Here is a 12,673-nt window from a genome sequence, read left to right on the forward strand (position 1 = left end):
TTTAGTTGGATTATTGCAGAGAATTATTTTCAAACCAATGAACGACTTATTATTCCACTCCATTTAAAATATACTGTAGCAATATAAATTTTATCATGGACTTCATCTCGCAGGTTTGCCCAGTAATATAATATTATATTTACGTTAAACTGTAGACACTCTGAGGTATGGTGACAAAAAAACTTTGAATTTGAATTTTGTAATGCTTTTCTTTTATTCTATGGAACAGTCTATGTGCACAAATATCACAAACGTTCTGACAACATTCAGTTGCGCTCATGGTTTCTATTTAAATTTGAGAGAGCATCTCCTATTAATATGTATTTGGGTTTAAAAAGACAGTGTTGTAAAAACGAGAATTTGTTGCCAGGAATGGTAAAAATTCGACATTTTGGATGGGAATCTTCTTTGACTTTTAAAGTGATGTCTATTATTATAATAACTTAAGCATAATTAGGCAGGATCTTGAAGGCGATCTAAGGACAAAACACGCTAGCAGATTTACGAGATCGACGCTTTGGAATATTTTTTTTTGTTATTTACAGGTTTCAAAATTGAGCGTTTGACTAGAGGTGCATTCAATCTTGTTTCGTTTGGCTCAGAGGATTTACTTTTCTTTGGCGGTGTCACTTTGGAGAATTTCAAACGTAGTTGTCTCCCAGGACAGTCCCGTGCCTTTGGGGAGATGCCTGGACGGTAGAAGAATGTGCCGCCAGCCTCTGAATATCAGAATTAGTTTATTATATATTTTCAAATAATTAATAGAATACTTGCCTTCCATCAGTTAGGCCCAAAAATAATTTCCAGTTCGCAAGAAGACCAAAATCGTACGGATTCTGATAAATTAATCCGTTTTCGGCGTATCTCTTTGTCTCAGACTTGTTGATGTAATTCTCAATGCTGGTTTCCCCCTTGCTGATAATCTTCGCATGCCAATACGCCAGGGTTCCGAGGGCGACAAAGACGCCTTTAAGAAAGCATGTTTGGTGATATTGTTCGTCACTGTCAGGCGTAATTTAACTGGTAATACCTCCAACTACCAGGCCTACAAAAATTACAGTGCTCCGGTATGTGGCGTGGGTTTTTATGACGGGCTCCAGGTCAGGAATGGGGTGGAAAGATCCGTTCTGCATTCTCTCCCGCTGAAAATGGCATAGTCAGATCAGACATGTCCGGCGAAGCTTGCGGAAATAAACCATTGGAATGAGTTTTGAGTGGTTAAACCGTACTGGGTGGCCGATCAGGACCTCTTCTTCATCGACCTCGTGAACGTATTGCAAGTACGCTCCATCTCCGAAAACCTCATCCCATGCCAAGCTGAAGCCAAACACCATGATGTACAGACAGCCAGTCACAACGTACACCATGTACATGAAGAAATAACGGTGGTTAAAGTGGCCAACACAGTTGTTCAGCCAAGCTTAAAAATCAATTAAGGAAAGAAGCACCGGAAGCAAGTAGTTTGAAAAAACGGTGATTTTCTAAAAAAGGATACGACAATGGTGGTCCATCTTCAGGACACACCTATCACAAATGGAGCAATGGTGTGTTCTCGGCGGCTTTGGTGAAATGCATTTTTTGCAGATGCTGACCGCTTCAGGAATGAGCTGTCCCTGTAATTAAAATCCAGGGATTAAATAGAGGTTAATTTTTTTAACATTAAGCATCATACTTGCGGAGGGTGGCCTGGTGACGTCACGCAGGCCATGTAAAAATTAAAGACGACATTAATCAGTAGCCAGTGGCCAATGATCAGCAGACCCACGGTGGCTGCGGGGCTCGCACTCCACCAGTACGGAAGTCCCAAATAATAGGTAACCCCGACCACGAAAGAAGTGAGGGCACACACTGCTAACACGAAAAACTGCGGGGAAAAAAGTCAAGATTTATAGGGATGCTGCGGGGGTGGCGCCATTATGAGATCTTACTGGACCAAGGACTTTCGTGAAGTTTTCGACAAACCAAAAGAGCGGTTCCATCAGCGTGTCGGCCACATAGCCCTGATCCATGAAATGATTGTGGGTCAAGGAATGGAATGTCAGCTTCATATTTGAATACCATCGCCTGCAATATTTGGTTTGTTCAAAAGTTGTATCCAATTTTACAATTTTAGATCACAAAAATGCAAACCTCGGTGTACGGCAGATTTTCACACGAATTAATTTAAAGAAGTTTAAAAGCATTTTGAGAAGCAACGCTGCATCAATTTCGATCGAATTTTTCACCAAATAAAAGCAATGAGCTCAAGTGATTTTAATTCCTTTGAGTCCTCCTCCCACCTCTAGAAAAACAATGAGAAAACAAGAGCCCTTTAACTCCAAACCTTGGGGAAGATTTAAAACCGGTTTTTTTATAAACCAATTATTTAGTTGCGCATTGTAATATTTAGCCCCAAACGTTACCAAATTTTAAACAAGCTATTAAAATTTGTTTTTGGAAAAAACATCGGAGCAGAATTAGTTGGAAATAATAGGGAAATGGAAGGGTTAGTAACCGGTTTTCAGTACTTTACCGGTATTTTTAGCTTGAGACGAGAGGAAGGGAGATGAGTGTGGTGTGGTGGCTGGAGTAGTGCAACTCTTCCCCGCCACAGCCCCAGCACCCGACCCAGCATTGCAACCAGCTGGCCGAGGAAAGACTGACATTTGACAACGTTTCCCACTCTTTCGAATAATCGCAGTTTTGCAGTCGGTGTCCCCGTGATCGAACGTGTGTGGCTTGATTTGTCGGCCCTCGGCCTCCAAAAATGACTGCGGCCGAGCCTTCAAAGGAGTTGGTCAGCGAATTGCGGCAAGCATTTTTCGATAAACTCAAGTCCGACAGCGCGTCGATCACAGGTGAGAAATAGTAATCTTGTCTCCAAAGTGGGGTGCACGCTATTGTGCGGCCGGAAGATTTGATTGCTTTCATCACGCGAGGGAGTTGAAAGAAAAGAGCAGAATCAATATTATGAAAAATGACCTTAACGCTTCAATGCCGTTTTCATCTGCGGTTGGGCCCTGACGGAACCGCGCTTTAAAGGTCACTACTTAGCTAGCTCTGTTGTAACATCTGTGCAAAAAATTTCAGATGGTAGTTTCCATCCAGCCGACATGAACAGGATCACGGCCAACGACGACTGGCTCAAGAGGTTCCTCAAACACCAAGATCAGGACGTGAAGGAGGCGCTCAAAATGCTCTGGGACTCTTGCGAGTGGAGAAACTCCTTTGGCACAAATGGTATTATAAAATACAAATATTAATTTCACAATTGAGTCGCTCTGTCATTCCATCCATTCCATTTGTGACTCATCACAATAGAGTTTTTGTACTCTACATGACTTGAGGAAAATAGAAAAAATATAGAATGTATATTTGTGTCCAAGGTTGCCTTAATTGAAATCCGAACCGCATTATTTTACAGATGTGAAAATCGAGATGTTCGCTCACGCACCGTTCCAAGACGAAGGAGGTTTGTTTGCCCACAACAGGGACAAGGACGGAAAACCTCTGCTGATTTTTCGCGTCAAAACCCACACCAAAGGTCAGCATAACATGGATGACCTGAAGAAGTACACAATCTATTGGTTTGAGAGACTCGAGAGGTATAAATTAAAATAATTCTGGAAATATTATAAAATATTAAAATTAGTGGTTCATTTCAGACAAACGAAAGGCGACCAGATCACCTTGTTTTTTGACATGTCTGATTGCGGCTTGGGCAACATGGACATGGAATTCACGAAATACCTCATCAACCTGTTTAAGTGCTATTACCCATCTTTCCTAAATTACATCATAGTTTTTGAAATGCCTTGGATTCTGAACGGTAAGACATACCGTTATAGCGTTTGGGATCAGAATTGAAAAATTAAATGTGACAGCTGCCTTCAAGATCATCAAAAGCTGGCTTCCTCCTAAAGCGGCAGAGAAAATTAAATCGGTGGATAAGAAGACTGTGACCAACTACATTCCCATTGACCAATGTCTCGCTTCTTGGGGAGGATCAGATGATTACGATTTTTCATTTCAGCCTGAAGTGATCAAGGATGACGGAAGGAAAAAGGTGCAAAATAAAAAGTTTTGTGCTTTTGTGATAGTTTAAATTTGTCCTAGGTCCACTTTGCCGACACTAATGGCACTCCTGACATACCAAAGGCTAATGGAAGTGAGTTTTCCCGTCGTTTTTTTTTCAGTAAATATAATCTGATTTTTCAGTGACTCTTTTGAGCATTCAACCCAACGATGTTCTTGTCTTTTTGCCTAATAATGAAGAGCTGCATGGGAGTGTGTCTGTGACGAATATTTCTAGTTCAGATGTTACTTTCAAGGTGAATGTCCTTATTCACTGACCCATAAATTATTTAACTGATGATGGATCACAGATCAAAACCACGTCACCAGAGAAGTTCCGCGTTCGACCTAGTATGGGTTTGCTGAGTCCCCAGGCCTCGGCGTCAATAAACGTGGTCCTCCAGCACGGCTACTTCAGACCAGGTCTGGCTAAAGACAAGTTTCTCATCATGGCGCTTCCTGTCACCGAATCTGGAAAGGAGGTGTCGGAAATATGGAAGGTGCGTGTTATTTTTATGGTTTTTATGATGCCCGAAGGTCAAAAATTATAATTGTTCATTTCCATTTATGCATTCTAAATTTTAATTTTTATATATTTAACTAATCTGCTATTTATGTTTAAACTGATGGAACGTTAGACCGGGCTAAAATAACACTGGCTAAAACATGATTGCAGAATATTCTCAATGCTAGCAGGTTTTTTTACATTGCAAATAGATTTTTAAGACATATAAATGTCTTAAGAATATTAAAATAAAGTTTTTTTCCAAAAATCAGGGTGGCAATATAGGAAGCCAGGTAGAGCAGCACAGACTGAAATGCAGCACTGACGCGCCCGGTGTGGTTTCCACCGTGCCTGACAGTCCCGGCAAAGAATTCCCCGCTGACCCCAACAAGCAGCTGTCCACGATGGCCGCAGAGGTGAAAATTCCATTTTAATTTAATAATCTGAAACTGACGGCGATGTTCAGATGAAGCGCATGCTGCATAGCCAGCAGGAGATCCAGCGCAGTCTCCGTACAAACCGAATGCTGATGTGGCTCAATTTCCTGCTGACCCTAGTCTTGGCTGTCGCCATCTGGTTCACGGTCATCAGCGAACCAAAATTTGAGGAGTCGAGTGAAAACCCCAATCTATTTTCCGTCAACGCCGACGAGCTCTAATGCCGTTTTAAAATCAAATGCAGAAAAGAAATAGAGAACAGATTGAGGCTATAATAGTGTAAGGTTTATCTTGATGTTAAAAAGGAGATATTGGTATTTGTCAATTTTGAAGGTTGTGTATTTTCTTATCTCTCTGATATGAATGCTAAAATTGAGATTGATCGAAATTGATGTTAAGACCCTTTGAAACTGCTTTTGTTCAAGATTTTATTGTTATTTTCGTCTTGTTGTAAACAAGGTTGTTTAGCGGCCTCAAAAGTGTTGGTCCATCGGGATTAAGTGCAATTATATATTAGAGAGCGCAAAAAGTATAATTATATTATCACGCACTAATTCGCTAATTGATTATTTGGGTTCACTTGACGAATTTCAAAGCAGCATTATTTCGAATGGTTGCCAGAAACTGACCAGTCAGCAACCAATTAGATATAGGACAGCTGCAGAAATTCATAATATCAGGGAAGCAATATAGCCACACTTTTGTCAACCTTGTTAAAAAATTTTAAAAGGGAAATGATGTGATTAAAATAAATTGTGTTCGAGGCTGCAATACTTCCCTAATACACATAAACAATGGTGCAGTACAATTATTCGCTCTAATAATTTTACTGCATCGCTAGAGGAGGAGCTGTAATATACGCATATCCAGAATTTGTCGAAAACAAAACAAAAAGTCCTACATTCAGCTGAAATGAATGTTTCTGCGAAAAATCTACTTCATTTGCTCCTCTTTTGAGGACTCTCCTCTCTCTAAAGACTTTGCATAATCATCACTCGAATAGACTTCATCATTTTAGTGATAAATGGTTAATATTTACATGCATTTAGGAGTTTAGTGAGTAAACTGCCATTCGAGACGTAGATCTATAGTTGAGCAGTCTGCTGTGACGGCTCCTGTCTATTTTTGTTATTTTTCAATATGATCAGAGGTTGTCACCTGAATTGCAATTTGAAATAAATTTGCTAAATTCTTATCGTTAAAAAGTTTGTTTATTATATCAGTCTTCATCTCTTGGTGGTAGTTTCTAAACTTGAACAATTTTTTTCAGTTCTATAGATAAATGGAAACCAAATATTAATAATTGGCTTAGTGGTTTAGAGTAAAATAAAGCTTCGTTAGAACGGTTAGACCAAATATAATATGATAGGAAATTGTGATAAAATGGGAAATAATCGTTTAAGACAGCATCTAGGCCATAAAACTATTAGTTTAAAATGTGAGGAATTAAAACCAAAATGTGGAAATTAAAACGACTAGATTGGTATTGACATTTCCCCTCAAGAGCCATTTCTAAGCTGATTGGGCATAAGAATACAAATCAATTTCCAGTGTCACATTACTTGTGTCGTTTCAAATGCTTTTTTAGCGAATTACTTGCTGTAAATGAGTGTCCGCATTTTTTGCACTCGAACGGTCGAACGCCAGTGTGCGTTCTGATGTGGGCCTGCAGACCAGAGCTCAGAGCTTTGTTGCAAATGGGGCACGTGTAGGGTTTATAACCCTCGTGCAGTCTCTTGTGGTGGTACAAATTGCTGCGGTCAGGGAACGACTTTTCACACTTGTCGCACTGGAAAGGCTTGTTGCCGTTGTGCCGGTTCATGTGCACCATCAGGTAGCCTTTCCTGGTAAACCTTTTATTGCAGATGGAGCAAACAAACGGCCGGTCATCCCTGTGCAGCTTCGAGTGGTGGTTGTAGTTGCCGACGCTGGCGAAGCTCTTGCCGCAGATTTCGCAAATAAATGGCTTCTCGCCAGAGTGTGTCCGCTTGTGCACGCTCAGATCGCTGAGTTTGAAGAACCCCTTTTGACAAATCTCGCAGCGCAGTGGGAATTTCCCCTGATGGGTGGCTTCGTGCACCGTGAGCTTGGTTTTCAAGACGAACCCCTTCCCGCACATGCCGCACGAGTGAGGAAAAACGCCCGAGCAGACCGGTTTGTGGTCGGCTAGGTTGTTGCGGTGGTTGAACTGCTTGCCGCACCGCTCGCAGATCAGCTTGGATTTGACCTTTACTCTAGATTGCCTGATGTGCTGTCTCATGTGACTAGTTATCGAGCGTTTAGTGTTGAATTCCTTGCCGCAAGCGTCGCATTTTAAATTGAACATGTAAGACGCTTGGCACTGCGATTCCAACTTTGGAGCCTCTGCTGCTTCCTGGAGAACAGGCTCGGGAACTATGGCACCGTTGTCAACTTGTTCCCTCTGAAAAATATTATTTACCACTTGATTAGCAAAATTACTAAAATTCAGTCTAAAATAATTTTAAACTAACAAGAGTTTTAATTTTAACAGGGAATTATAAATAATATTCATGCGAGGAATTTTAGGGGAATCAATCAAGATCCAAAAAAATGCTAAGGAGCTTATTTTACTTTTATTTTTTGCAGTAAAAACAATTCAAAGTTTGAAATTAGTGCTACCAACATTTTTAAGATTTTCGAAAATTAAAATCTATTTTATTTTTAACGAGTCGGTAACGGGTTTTTTCGATTTCAAACAATCTCAATAAATAACTACAAAAATATAAAACTCATTTTTTAGTTCAATTTAAACAGCATGTAGGATTTTGATGGTGGATTTAAAAAAATCTGGTAGCGCAATATTCAAAATCAGTAACAAACTGTTTTTGAAAATTAAATATAAAATTAAAATCTATCTTGGTTTTATTTTGAAATCATTCGATCAGGCTTGTAATTGTAAAAAAAATCCTGGTTAAAAAAATGTAGGACGATGAAAAAGAATAAGAAAATTCCAAGGAAGCGGTAGTGGAAATATTCTATAATATGGTTGAACGGTCAGCAGTAATAAATTTAAATAAATTGCGTGGACATACAAAAAACAATCATTTTTTTAAATTAATTAAAGAGTTTTTAACGCTCAGAAATTTTGGTTTAATTTTGTTTTCCTCAAGAAATTCCGACACATTTCCAGCTTGTATGGTAAAAAGCAAAGGTGACATGCAAATCTTTGACTACTCAACTGTACTTAAAATGGTCTAAATGTATTTTAGTCTGATATTGGCTAAAAACATTCAATTAATTTTCCCCAAAAGCCCCGGAATTCACAGCCCTTAATACTACTCACATCTGGCTGGCCAAGAAGCAGAAGCTCATGACTAGTGTGGTTCTGCTGGTCCATTTCCGCCTCATTGATTTTCAATCTTTCCACCAACCGAGCCGAGGTCTCTGTGAGCTGCGCTTGCAGCTGGTCCACGGTGTTCAGGAGGTGCAGACACTTGCAGCACATCACGACACCCTCCTTTAATTTCGTCTTCACTCTTGGTCCGATTGTTTGCTGCAGTTTAATCCACACCGGCGTCTGGGAGGACAAGGTCAGCGGATGGTCTTCTCTAATCGTGACCGCTGACCAGCCGCACGACTCGCAGCAGATTGCACAGTTTTGCTTCAGCATCTGCAATTTTTTTAAGTTTTCCATGTTGATTTTTAATGGTTTTAAAAGGATTACATTTGGAATGGCCTCATCCCCAGTTTCTTCAACAATAATTTCATGCTCATCAGATCCCAGGTCAGAGTCTTGGTCGCCAGTGGAGTTCTCCAGCAGGCACGAAGGCGGCTGGTGTGACGGGACAGGAGGGAACGGAATGCAGGATTCACTTGGAAGCTCATCCACAACGGAGAAAGAGTTTTGTTTATCAGGAAAGCCATCGTTTTGGAAATTGAATGGAGCAGGAGAATAAGTTCCGTCTTCAGGCACCACGATGAAATTGAACGTCGGATCGATGCTTGGCAACTGTTTATGAGTGCTCCTGAAAAATCAAGGATATTTTATTAGGGCTGTGAATTTAAGGCGATTTTTAATAGTCAGTTTTAAACGAGTACCAAGCCGAATTAGAAGGTTTTAATGCTGCAGTTTTCAGCAAGATGTACATCATTTCCCAATGAAGATTAGAAATCATCTACCGTTCTAATTTCACCGCCTAATTTTAAGTATAAAATTAAATTTAAATGAAGGAAAAATGTATAATTCTACATTAAGAATTTATTATCCTATTTTAGCACCTTAAAATTGATGCTAGTGGCTTGGACGTACTTGCAGACAAATTTTGGAATCATCATTGTAAAATAAAATAAATTATTACCCAGATCTGGGGGGCTGTTGGTTTATGGCTCGTCCCATGAAACACTGATCAGTCAACTCCACGTAGGTTTGCTCAGGATTTTGGTTATATAAACAGCTGGAAGGCGTTGGAACGGGCACTTTAGTGGACGGCGTGTTCCGCTCCTTGGTGGAGGGTGGCCTGCCGTCAACGTCCCTCTGCGGCCTCTGGACCGTGGACCACGAATCGTGAGTCTGGCTGCCATAGCCGTCGTAGCTGCTGTAAAAAGGACTGAAGACGGCTGGCTGCGTCCGGAAGAAGGAGCCGGTTCCTGGGGAGATGGTCGGAGGCACCGTCGTCTGCGGAAGACCATACATCGGGTAAAAGGTGGTGCAATCCTGCGGCTGCGATGGCGTCGGGTACATGGGGTCGTAGTTGCGTCCGTAGGCATTGAAATTGAGCGACGGACAGTTCGTCTTGTGGTTGTGCATCTCTTCAGTCTGAAATTTGGACCGATAAAGAATCTTGATTTTTATTTTTCAGGGGGGTCTATCTCACTTGACTAGTGCCGTAGCCGCAGGCATTGCAGTGGTAGTGAGTGGTGTTGGGCAAATTGCAGCCCACATAGTTGCACGGGTTATTGTCCGAGTAAAGTCGAAAGCCTTGTATTAAATATCCCGATGAATCACCACCTTGGTTGTTCTGCTTCATTCTAATTTCATTCGCGTTAGCAGCTCCAAATTAAATGCCAAAGACAATAAATAGCACGAGGCCATCGATTGAGCTGTATTATTTTTGTTGTTGTTTACATTTTGCGTGCATCGTCTCACATCACCTGTTCGAGTTTGAGCAGCAAGCTACGCCCCCGAGCGATTTGTGCAAGTTCACGCCCACATCAGATGTTTCCGCTGACGATTGGTTTGATTTTGATGTGTTGATGATCTGCCTGGCTTTAAAGAGCGGAGGCGAGAGCAGGCTCTAATTGTAAATAAATTAATTTGGACTGGCTTCCAGCTGTACAGCGAATTACTGAACTCATTGGTAAATGTCTATTTCGTTTTCTAGTTATTCAAATATTTTGTCATGTACATACATATTATTATATTAAAGGGAAAATTGTACATTTTAACCATATTATCTGTAAACATTTTATTATTGCTATAAGATAAAAGATAAGGTTATTCTTTCATTTTGTTATGCTGTTTTGATGTGGTATTTCATATCTATAAGTCAACTCCGGCCCTCCTAGGTTTGTTTGTTTTTTGTCCGTCCTCTGTCAGAATTCTATTTAATCCGTGCTATTTTTGTTTCCAGCTCGTCAGCCAATTCTGAGAGATCTTTAGGACTGACTAAGCCAAATAATTTTTTGACAACACTAACGCTAAAATGGTTTGTAAATCATTTTGGAATGCATATTATATTAATATTATTATTTAATTTCTTTTTAACCCAATATTTTAGGGAGGTAAAAGGGAGCAGCCAGATTCTTTAAAGAAAATACTGGAGTTGGATATTACGCTGACAAACAAGTTTTGCAGCTGGGCAAATAACATTACAGCCCTGAGATCATTGAAAAACCACGGAAGAGGACTAGAGGTTTGATGTTTACCGTGAAATTATCCATTTTCAAATCTTAAATTAAAACTTTCTTTTAGATTTCCTGTCATGGAATTCCTTGGTTGTGCTTGGTTCTGATGATTATGTGGTTTTCATCGAGTTCTGAAATCCAACACATGGCAATCAACCTCCTGCTTGGTAAATAAATCAAAACATCCATTTTCTACGGCCACCTGCAAAATTTCTCCCTTTTCAGGATTGATTGTGGACATCATTTTGGTGGCTTTAATCAAGTCTGCGACCCGCCGGCGCCGACCAGCTGCAGGAGCCAATGATAACTCCATGATGATGGTGGGTCCGGACAAGTTCTCCTTCCCGTCGGGACACGCCACTCGAGCTGTGTTCCTGGCAGGCTTCTTCATCTACCTGTGGCCCGTGTCCTTCATCTTCTACCCTCCGCTGGTCGCTTGGGCCACTGCGGTTGCCATTTCCAGGGCACTCATGAGGAGACACCACCTGCTGGACATCGGAGCAGGAGTCTTCCTTGGACTTTTTGAAACATTGCTCATGGCTCTGTTGTGGATCTCAGAAAGCTGGGCCCAGTACTTCTATTCAATTTTGTCTGATGAGGTTCACGAAGGTGGCAGCTTCCATGTGTGATTTCTTTGTAATCGATACCAAATATAACGTTTTTAATATTAACCGTGCTCAATCCAGGAAGTAATTGACTGAAACTGGTGACGATGATCAAACTGTCTGCTTTAAAAAAATCTCCCAGACAAAAGCACCAGTGTAGAGTTCTTTCGGTATCCAGCCATAACTTAAACAAGCTATGCGATTAATTTATCTTATTCAGTAGTAGTTATTCAAGTTTTTTCTTATATGCGAAATAAATGGCGATGTCAATTTGATGTATTGATTTTTTGATTCATTATTATAAATGTAATTTCAGTAAAAATTCAGGAAATTCATTAAAGCTTTAAGTCATGATGTGTGCAATAATTTTAATATCTTTTTGTTACAAAATCCAAGCAATACATTTTTTTCTCAAAAAAGAAAGTAATAATTCAAATAAGGGGTTCTGACAATATTTAAGTCAAGAGACAATTAAGGAGTAATGACTGACACTTGCAACGATGATCAAACAATTTCTGCTTTAAAAAAAAACTTCCAGAAAAAGGCTCCAAAGTGTAGATTCTATGATGCATCCTGCAATAGCTTTAGTTTCAAAATGATCTTTATTATAGTTCGGCAGGGCTGTGTTTCCCCACGTTTCCATATCCAGAAAAATAAATGCAAATATTTACAATATAATTGTTAAAAGAGATGAGGTGAGACGCAATCAACGTAATTACAATACATCTTGAGGAACTGTTCTTTTAAAAATTCTTTAAATGCACATATGTTATCGTTCAAACACAGATTCGGTGTTAACATGAAATCAAGTATTATATGTTTTATCTATTTACATATATTACTGTTTATTATTATTACTCACGTTTAATGTTTACATGCATTAATTATTGAGATTCGTGCACAATGGCAAAAAATACAAGCAGTATCTGCATTAACGCCCAAAACAAAAAAAACATTGATTCGTCGCCGTCACAGGGAAACCCCGCGATCAGACCGCCCTTGACATATTTCTTTGCATCAAACGTGTTCACTTTTGTGATGTAATCAATACCCACTAGTTTAAAATTTTCTTTCTAGAATTGATTTCAAGTTACGGACTGGACATTTTTAATCCCAGTTTTCGTTCAAACACGATGATTATTGGTGATTAGATTCTTCTTGACGAGACAAATCGATAGAGTAAATGAATTCATGGCTGATGATGCAAA

At 39.9% G+C, this 12,673-nt stretch overlaps 4 protein-coding genes across 7 annotated transcripts; 2 read left to right on the forward strand and 2 right to left on the reverse strand.

The window, feature by feature from the left end:
- Positions 1-189: 189 nt before the first annotated feature.
- LOC135941823 (palmitoyltransferase ZDHHC16) lies at positions 190-2,300 on the reverse strand. Of its 4 annotated transcripts, none has more exons than XM_065487590.1 (8): positions 2,131-2,300; positions 1,929-2,064; positions 1,673-1,864; positions 1,496-1,613; positions 1,230-1,420; positions 1,031-1,142; positions 775-967; positions 190-719 (listed from the first exon to the last, which is right to left on the reverse strand). In XM_065487590.1, the coding sequence occupies exons 1-8, from the start codon at positions 2,181-2,183 to the stop codon at positions 608-610; spliced, it is 1,107 nt and encodes a 368-aa protein (XP_065343662.1). In that variant the 5' UTR covers positions 2,184-2,300; the 3' UTR covers positions 190-607. The 4 variants fall into 4 exon arrangements, with proteins under 4 accessions (XP_065343662.1, XP_065343653.1, XP_065343636.1 ...); XM_065487581.1 differs by having other exon boundaries at positions 1,022-1,142; XM_065487564.1 differs by having other exon boundaries at positions 1,022-1,142; positions 1,197-1,420.
- Positions 2,301-2,587: 287 nt separating this feature from the next.
- LOC135941782 (motile sperm domain-containing protein 2-like) lies at positions 2,588-6,200 on the forward strand. Its single transcript, XM_065487512.1, has 10 exons — positions 2,588-2,837; positions 3,070-3,219; positions 3,404-3,584; positions 3,645-3,808; positions 3,864-4,045; positions 4,096-4,147; positions 4,198-4,310; positions 4,365-4,553; positions 4,831-4,974; positions 5,025-6,200. Exons 1-10 carry the CDS (start codon positions 2,747-2,749, stop codon positions 5,214-5,216), a joined length of 1,458 nt encoding a protein of 485 aa, XP_065343584.1. The 5' UTR covers positions 2,588-2,746; the 3' UTR covers positions 5,217-6,200.
- Positions 6,185-10,109, reverse strand: LOC135941746 (zinc finger and SCAN domain-containing protein 21-like). Its single transcript, XM_065487444.1, has 5 exons — positions 9,831-10,109; positions 9,315-9,772; positions 8,681-8,981; positions 8,300-8,626; positions 6,185-7,417 (listed from the first exon to the last, which is right to left on the reverse strand). Exons 1-5 carry the CDS (start codon positions 9,981-9,983, stop codon positions 6,554-6,556), a joined length of 2,103 nt encoding a protein of 700 aa, XP_065343516.1. The 5' UTR covers positions 9,984-10,109; the 3' UTR covers positions 6,185-6,553.
- Positions 10,110-10,173: 64 nt separating this feature from the next.
- On the forward strand, positions 10,174-11,738 carry LOC135941937 (polyisoprenoid diphosphate/phosphate phosphohydrolase PLPP6). The gene is made up of 5 exons (XM_065487756.1): positions 10,174-10,313; positions 10,587-10,661; positions 10,734-10,868; positions 10,928-11,027; positions 11,086-11,738. The coding sequence occupies exons 2-5, from the start codon at positions 10,659-10,661 to the stop codon at positions 11,487-11,489; spliced, it is 642 nt and encodes a 213-aa protein (XP_065343828.1). The 5' UTR covers positions 10,174-10,313; positions 10,587-10,658; the 3' UTR covers positions 11,490-11,738.
- The last annotated feature ends 935 nt before the right edge of the window (positions 11,739-12,673 follow it).

This window comes from Cloeon dipterum, chromosome 1 (genome assembly GCF_949628265.1).
Source record: "Cloeon dipterum chromosome 1, ieCloDipt1.1, whole genome shotgun sequence".
NCBI classification, from domain to species: Eukaryota; Metazoa; Arthropoda; class Insecta; order Ephemeroptera; family Baetidae; genus Cloeon; species Cloeon dipterum.

Coding starts and splice junctions, on each gene's coding strand:
- LOC135941823 (XM_065487564.1), bottom strand. CDS start 2,183: ATGCTTTTAAACTTCTTTAAATTAATTCGTGTGAAAATCTGCCGTACA. Junction 1,865..1,928: donor TCACGAAAGTCCTTGGTCCA/GTAAGATCTCAT, acceptor TTTTCCCCGCAG/TTTTTCGTGTTAGCAGTGTG. Junction 1,614..1,672: donor CACCAGGCCACCCTCCGCAA/GTATGATGCTTA, acceptor TTTTAATTACAG/GGACAGCTCATTCCTGAAGC.
- LOC135941782 (XM_065487512.1), top strand. CDS start 2,747: ATGACTGCGGCCGAGCCTTCAAAGGAGTTGGTCAGCGAATTGCGGCAA. Junction 3,220..3,403: donor AAACTCCTTTGGCACAAATG/GTATTATAAAAT, acceptor ATTATTTTACAG/ATGTGAAAATCGAGATGTTC. Junction 4,554..4,830: donor AGGTGTCGGAAATATGGAAG/GTGCGTGTTATT, acceptor TCCAAAAATCAG/GGTGGCAATATAGGAAGCCA.
- LOC135941937 (XM_065487756.1), top strand. Junction 10,869..10,927: donor ACCACGGAAGAGGACTAGAG/GTTTGATGTTTA, acceptor ACTTTCTTTTAG/ATTTCCTGTCATGGAATTCC. Junction 11,028..11,085: donor GGCAATCAACCTCCTGCTTG/GTAAATAAATCA, acceptor CTCCCTTTTCAG/GATTGATTGTGGACATCATT.
- LOC135941746 (XM_065487444.1), bottom strand. CDS start 9,983: ATGAAGCAGAACAACCAAGGTGGTGATTCATCGGGATATTTAATACAA. Junction 9,773..9,830: donor GCGGCTACGGCACTAGTCAA/GTGAGATAGACC, acceptor TCCAAATTTCAG/ACTGAAGAGATGCACAACCA. Junction 8,627..8,680: donor GGGATGAGGCCATTCCAAAT/GTAATCCTTTTA, acceptor AAAAAATTGCAG/ATGCTGAAGCAAAACTGTGC.